We start from the raw sequence: 7,713 nt of genomic DNA on the forward strand, positions 1-7,713 counted from the left end.
ATTGATTTTTATCTGTAATGGTCTGGGCCAGAGAATATACATTCCTCTGATAAAGAGGGGGTGAGAGAGAGTGAGCTCCACAGAGGACAACACCTGCACAGAGGTTAATGTCACATGTACTCGTTGAGTTTGAGTTTTCTTTTTTTGTGGTGTACAAATTTCGTTATTGATTCATCACTTATTGTTTTGGATTTTTTTTTTGTTTCTTTTTTTCATTATTGTTTTTTTTCCCCTTCAGGCGACCATTTTTTTGCTGCTAAGCAGAAAATAAATTCAGCCATCTACAGCATCCTTTTTTTGGTGTCCCTGTCTTTTGAAGCTCAGCCAACCAGGCAACATGTCTACTGTAGGTATCTGTCCACATTGCTGTGGACACTCTGCCTGACAATGATGGATTTCATCCCCAAAGAGAAGACATGGGAAATTTAGACTCAGTCTCTACACTCAGCCTAACAAAGGAGGTTCAATACAAAAGAACTAGAAACCTGACCTTTTATAGCTCTGACGGCTTCTATCATGTTAAATGAGAACCAGTCTGGCATTAATAGTTTGGACTGTGGTTGATGTCACTTGTATATGTCCTATAGAGAACATGCCAGCATGTGAGTCTCAGATTCCAGTTGCACTTGTGTGCCAAATCAAAGTATCAAAATATGCATTGGCCATGGCCACACTGCAAAGCAGTAGACCTTTTAAAGTAAACCTACAAATGATGCATTTAAATACTTTAAATAAGGATGACTTGATTTAACAGTGCAGTGTTAGGGACAGACCAGATGGAATGAATGCTTACTGTATTTCAAAAAGAAACTTGAGACTTTATTTGGACTTTGGACAAGAAATGGCATCTCTGAAACATGTTGCAATAGCACAGCGGAGTTTGGTAATTTCAAGAAACGAGTCCCAACTTTGACTAAATGCCATTTTTATTGAAATAAATCAAAATAAAATGTCACAGGAAAAAAATTGAATCCGCTTTTAAGACCTTGGATAAACGTATTGTTAATTTGTTTATTATATAAAAGGTGTGTAAAAAATTGTGATGTCATGCTTCTCTTACACATGTGAAGGAGAAACTATGTAGCCTTCAGTTAGCATCAAAACATTGAGGTCCATAATGGCCCATCCTCCATAGAGCTGACTCAGCTCCTGGGAAAAAAAGAAAGAAAAAAGTTGAGTTGAATAATTTCACTCTACCTTTTACACACTGGACCTTAATGTAAAGATATGTGACATTATTGAGTTGTTATACATACATTACATTGTTTATGTAATGTATTCTACCTGATAATTTTCACAAACGACATGTTGGAGATGATTAATACCATCAGACCTACATTATACTGAAAACAACCAAGTTGGCAGCATGTGTTGTGTGTTTGATCTTATGCTGCCCTCTGCTGTTGAAAAAGTAGAAACTACTAAACTACTGAACATGAACTCATACATGAGGTCAGGTGTGTAGAGATCAAGCTACAGCAGACCGTGTCCAGGTATTACTCATGTTGTGGGGACCTAAACCTGTTTACACAGTCACATTATGGGGACTTGTCCTCCTTGTGGGGACAAAAAGCAAGTCCCCATAACGTAAATTACTACATTTTAAGGTGAAGATATGTTTCATGGTTAGGTTGAGGTTAGGGTTAGGGTTAGGATTAGGATTAGGCCAGTAGTAATTGTGGTTAAGGTTAGAGTAAGTCTCCAAGAAATGAATGTAAGTCAATGCAATGTTCCCTCAAGTCATGAATGTCGAACATGTGTGTGTGTGTGTGTGTGTGTGTGTGTGTGTGTGTGTGTGTGTGTGTGTGTAGTTATTTTGCCTATCACTAATTTCTGTCACTGTCACTATGGAGATTATTTGGCCTGGAGCTGAAATGTTCAACTTTTTAAAAGACTTAAAGAACTACTACGGGTCGGATACAAAATTATTTTATATGGCGACTTTAACACTGTCATCGATGTAAACGACAGAGTGAGTTCTAAAGCCTTGAAACTCAGCTCTGATGGTAATCGCTTGACTCAATTCAATTTTTATGTAGACTAATTGTGATCTTAACAAGTCCTGGCAAATTAAAGTAGGCACAAGCACCATGACGTCGAATCTGAAGCAGCATCCTGCAATTTGTCTTCTTATGTCATCACTTTTTTTCAAAGGATGTATGTTACAGTATTTTAAATAAAGTACACATAATGGAAATATGTAGGTACAAAATAGGAAGGAATTTTCATCATCTCAAGAAAAGAGCATGATATTTTGTATTTTAAATATGTATTTTTTTAATACATGTATCAGAAATACTTCCCATCCCTGCTTAGAGACATTACTTGAATGTTGAAAATTGTGTCGCTTTAAATAAAACCCATAATATGAGAAAATAAATTGAAGCACAATATATAATGATTATGTATAGAAAATGCACTCTGATTTTCTCAGTTGAAGCACAAGAATCTGGATCTTTACAAAACAAATGTTATCTATCCGCAATTCCTATACTCCTATTTTAAATATATTTGGGATTTAAACAGCATTTGTCTAGTGTAACATTAGTGATACTTTTGCACTAGTATATTTAGGGTGTGGAGTGGCTCAGTGGTTAAGACCAGTACCCTGTGTGCGAAAGACATCATGGTCGCAAGTTCGATTCCACTCCTGGCTGATTGTGCTCATACCCATTGTAAGTCGCTTTGGATAAAAGCGTCTGCGACATGACATGACATGACATATATTTATTATGAGACACAATTATACATTTTTCCCAAATCTGTCCATGCCTCATCCATCTCTTCCTCTCCCTTCTTGTCTTCCTCCTCAGCACATGGAGAAGATCTCCATGCTGGCTTTCCATCCAGTTAAGATGCACAGCTGCTATGAGAAGGTGGTGAACCTGAGCCTTGAGGGTCTGCAGCAACAGTTTGACATGAGCAGCCCGTCAGTGTTTGTCCAAAGGGCCCAGATCCCCATGAGAGAGGTGAAACCTCAACTACTGACTAACCAGTCTAACATAGACTGGTTAGTGGTTGTTAACTGGTTAACACAATGGGAAGTTTCTATGAGAGCTAATCATTTTATTGACACTCATTTTATTTCTTGATCATTTTCCTACACTGTAGCTCCTGTTTGACTAGAGTATGTCAAATAGTTGGATGATGAGGTTCTGACTGTGGCATTGATCAAGAACACAGTAGAACTAAAGGCGAACATCTTTTGGCGGTTCGATAACTCAGTGGACAGTTAAATAGATATAGTTGTCTACAGACATGCCACAATACAGACTGTGGAACTGGTTGTAGTACATTATCATATATTATCATTATTTCATGGGATATTCCTATATGAGTCAGTTTATCTAGTGTTACATGCATGTATGTCACAAAGTTAGGTACAAAACTACAAATTGTCTTTTACTAGATGTTTGAGCAGATCCTCTCTCTGTATTTAAAGTTAAACTTAAAACTTTCCTTTTTGATAAAGCTTATAGTTAGAGCTGGTTCAGGGAAACCTAAACCATCTCTTAGTTATGCTGCTATAGAACTAAACTGCTGGGGGATTTTCCGGTGGTACACGCACATTCACTCTCTCACACTCAGCATTTGATTATGACTTTTTATATGTCATTAACCTTGTCTCTTTCTCTCCCTAGTTTGTGTCTTTCCTTCCTTCCCTCTCTCTCTCTCTGTATTCTCATCATGCAGGTTGCAGGATCAAGATCCAGTTTCCGAGGCTACGCTCATCGTCACCATTATTATTATTTTGTAAATTAAAAAGTCGATATCAGTAACTGTATAAATTTGTAACCTGATACAGTTGTTGTGTATCTGCTGCTGGTCTCCCTCTCTCTCTTCTGTCTCTCCCTCATCTCCCTCTTGTCCTTTCTCTCCCCCCATTTTCTGTCCCCCACCTCTCCACTATCCCCCATTTTTCCTTTCACCCCAACCGGTCGAGGCAGATGACCGCACATCTCTGAGCCTGGTTCTGTCAGAGATTTCTTCCTGTTAAGAGGGAGTTTTTTCTCTCCACTGATGCCTAGTGCTTGCTCATTGTGTGAACTGTTGGGGGTCTCTGCTCTCTTTGATGTTGTCTATGTACAGTGCCTTGAGATAATGTATGTTATGATTTGGCGCTATACAAATAAAATTGAATTGAATTGAATTGAATCCTTCATCAGAGTCTCGAGTCTCAGGGGACAGAGGAGCTGTGTAAGATCATCCAGCACTGCCAGGACAGAGTCATTAAGGTAATACACATAAAAACAGGCTTGTGCATCAAATTCATAACATCCACATGAATATCTAATAATATTACATCTGGTATACTCCAGCCCTGGGAGTGAAACTTTTGGTCTGGCCTTGTTTTAATGTTAATGAAAGTTCAGGGTTTTGTTTCACTTCAGATGAGCACAAATTAAGACGTCAGGAAACGTAAGTGACTGCCACTGCCTGTGTCACTCCTACACAAGTTGTATCTAGTGTAAAACAAGATGTGAATCAGTATATGTAATCAGTGTTTTTCTCTTTCTCGTTCCTAAATATGACGTCATCATCCCAGTTTCTTGAATGTCTAGTGAACTAAACATCATTTAGGGAGATAACCATGTCCTGTGCGAATTAATAAAATGCACATGGAAAGAGTGACACCACTATTGTTCATGAAAGATTGCACCAAAACAACTCAAAATTAATTGAACTAATTTCAAATGTAATGAAATAAATCAGGTTATTCAACTCCATGAATGTCTCAGACACATTAAGTCCTGGATGACCTGTAGCTTTCTACTTTTTTTTTTTTTTTTCGGGTTTTAGGGTCTTTATTTTTCCCAGTTTCTCTCTCTGACTCCATGACACATCTTCATCTTAAAAGGTAAAATTAATCAGATTCTTTTCACAATTAACTCAAACCAAATTTCTTTCTTTTGTTAATTATCATATACAAAATAAGAATGGTGTTGCTGTGTATCTACTGTACAGTGCTATTGTTTTCTTTTTTCCATTTGAACTCCTTCTGCTCTGTTTCTTCTCTGTCCAGTCAGAAGCTTGTTTTACTTCTTAACAATCTGGATGACATCCTCATGCTCCATGATGTGTGTTACACCGACCCTCTGTGGGCTGTACTTGGTACTGGTTCCCCAAACGAGAGCATATTTGAACTGACTCGCTAGGGTTCTGTGGATTCGATGGCACACGTGTTCTACACTTGCTCCTCTTCTCATAATGATGGCATCATTAAAGTCTGGACGCTCTCCTCTTTTCTTGGTATAAATGCAAATCAGAGACAGGTATTCCCACAGCGTCTCCAAAAGGTAGTCCAGGTTCAATTTCATTCCACAGCTGATGACAACACTGTTAGGTCTGTGAGCCAGGCGATCCACTTCCTCAATGGAGATCTGATCCACCTTATTGTACACATAAAGGCAAGGCATGTAAACTCTGTTCCCATTTATGACATCAATGAACTCGTCTGCCGTGCAGTCTTCCCTGAAGAGGACCTCTGCATTAAAGATTTTGTATTCATGAAGGATGAGCTGAACCTTTTTTAGGCTTGAAATAAATATTTGGTTTCCTTCTGTTGAGTCTGATGCCCACTGACTCCAACACTTTCTCTAGAAGTTCTCTCTGAACATTTCCTTTGGTGGCATCCAGCATCATGATGACAACATCCGCTGTCCTGGCAACAGCAATGACCTGCCGACCTCTACCCTTACCTTGGGCAGCACCCTCAATAATTCCAGGCAGATCAAGCAGCTGGATGTTGGCCCCTTTGTACTCTATGACGCCAGGTATGCAAGTGAGGGTAGTAAACTCATAGGACGCAGCTTCACTGGCTGTTGACGTCATCAAACTAAGGAAGGTGGACTTACCCACAGAGGGGAAACCGATTAGAGCAACACGAGCATCTCCTGATTTCATAACATCGAAGCCCTCTCCTTTGCCCCCCGCTGAATTGGAGGGCTCCAAAAGTTGAGATCTGTACTTGGCTAGTTTGGCTTTGAGTAAACCCAGATGGTACTCAGTAGCTTTGTTTTTCTGTGTCCGAGCGATTTCTCTCTCTATTTCTGCGATCTTTTCCAAGATCCCCATAGTGGCGGCTCAAGTGATGCTACAGATTACCAACCGGAACTCATTCCATCCCTGTGAATTCCGGGTGAAACAAGGAAGCGACCAAGGTAGCTTTCTACTTTTAAAACTTAGATCATCATACTCGGCCCTAAACACCTCAGAGAAAAAACTTTCTGATCACATTGTCACTTTAGATGACATCACCTTGGCTTCCAGTTCCACTGTGAGTTACTTTTGACCAGGAAATGTCATTTGATTCACATGTAAAACTCATTTCCAGAACAGCCTTCTTCCACCTGCGGAACATTATGAAAATTAGAAACATTCTGTCTTTACAGGATGCTGAAAAACTAGTTCATGCTTTTGTTACATCTAGATTAGATTACTGTAACTCCTTATTATCAGGATGTTCCAACAAGTCTGTTAGAACCCTTCAGTTCATTCAAAATGCTGCAGCACGAGTTCTGACAGGAACTAGAAAGAGAGACCATATAACTCCAGTGTTAGCTTCTCTACACTGGCTCCACCCGCAGTTTAGAATTCAATTTAAAATCCTCCTCCTCACGTACAAAGCACTTAATGGTCAGGCCCCTTCATACCTGAAAGACCTAGTCCTACCCTATCACCCTAACAGACCACTTAGGTCACAAAATACAGGTTTACTTGTGGTTCCCAGAGACTAAGAGCAGAATGGGAGACAGAGCCTTCAGTTACTAGGCTCCTCTCCTGTGGAACCAGCTTCCAATGACAGTTCAGGAGGCGGAGCCTCTCTCTGTATTCAAAGTTAGACTTAAAACTTTCCTTTTTGATAAAGCTTATAGTTAGAGCTGGTTCAGGGAAACCTGGACTATCTCTTAGTTATGCTGCTATAGACCTAGACTGCTGGGGGATTTTCCTGTGGTGCACGCACATTCACTCTCTCATATGATTATGAGTTTTTATATGTCATTAACCTTGTCTCTTTCTCTCCCTAGTTTGTGTCTTTCCTTCCTTCCCTCTCTCTCTCTCTCTGTATTCTCATCTTGCAGGTTGCAGGATCCAGATCCAGTTTTCGAGGCTATCCATATCATACATATCATCACCATTATTATTGTGCTATAATTAAAAAGTCGATATCATTAACTGTATAAACTTGTAACCTGATACAGTTGTTGTGTATCTGCTCCTGGTCTCCCTCTCTCTCTTCTGTCTCTCCCTCATCTCCCTCTTGTCCTTTCTCTCCCCCCATTTTCTGTCCCCCACCTCTCCACTGTCCCCCATTTTTCCTTTCACCCCAACCGGTCGAGGCAGATGACTGCACATCTCTGAGCCTGGTTCTGTCAGAGATTTCTTCCTGTTAAGAGGGAGTTTTTTCTCTCCACTGATGCCTAGTGTTTGCTCATTTTGTGAACTGTTGGGGTTCTCTGCTCTCCTTGATGTTTTCTATGTACAGTGCCTTGAGATAATGTATATTATGATTTGGCACTATACAAATAAAATTGAATTGAATTGAAATGTACCAGTTCACAATGACAGCATTCAGTGTTTTTCTTTTTTCTTTTTCTGGAGCCTTTAACTCCTCATGTTGACAAAATAATGCAATAATATATGTAGAATATTATCAAACCTCTTACAGACCTGAATGACGGTGGTCTAATAATGACCACCATAGGCATGAAT

The 7,713-nt window shown here is 39.6% G+C and overlaps 1 protein-coding gene across 1 annotated transcript; it reads right to left on the bottom strand.

Moving 5' to 3' along the window:
• Positions 1-4,774: 4,774 nt before the first annotated feature.
• On the bottom strand, positions 4,775-6,123 carry LOC122759691 (developmentally-regulated GTP-binding protein 2-like). Its single transcript, XM_044014707.1, is given in 2 exon segments — positions 4,775-5,529; positions 5,531-6,123. Coding segments are annotated over 2 exon segments (1,038 nt in total). The 5' UTR covers positions 6,076-6,123; the 3' UTR covers positions 4,775-5,036.
• Between the last annotated feature and the right edge of the window lie 1,590 nt (positions 6,124-7,713).

This window comes from Solea senegalensis, linkage group LG18, assembly GCF_019176455.1.
Source record: "Solea senegalensis isolate Sse05_10M linkage group LG18, IFAPA_SoseM_1, whole genome shotgun sequence".
Taxonomy (NCBI): domain Eukaryota; kingdom Metazoa; phylum Chordata; class Actinopteri; order Pleuronectiformes; family Soleidae; genus Solea; species Solea senegalensis.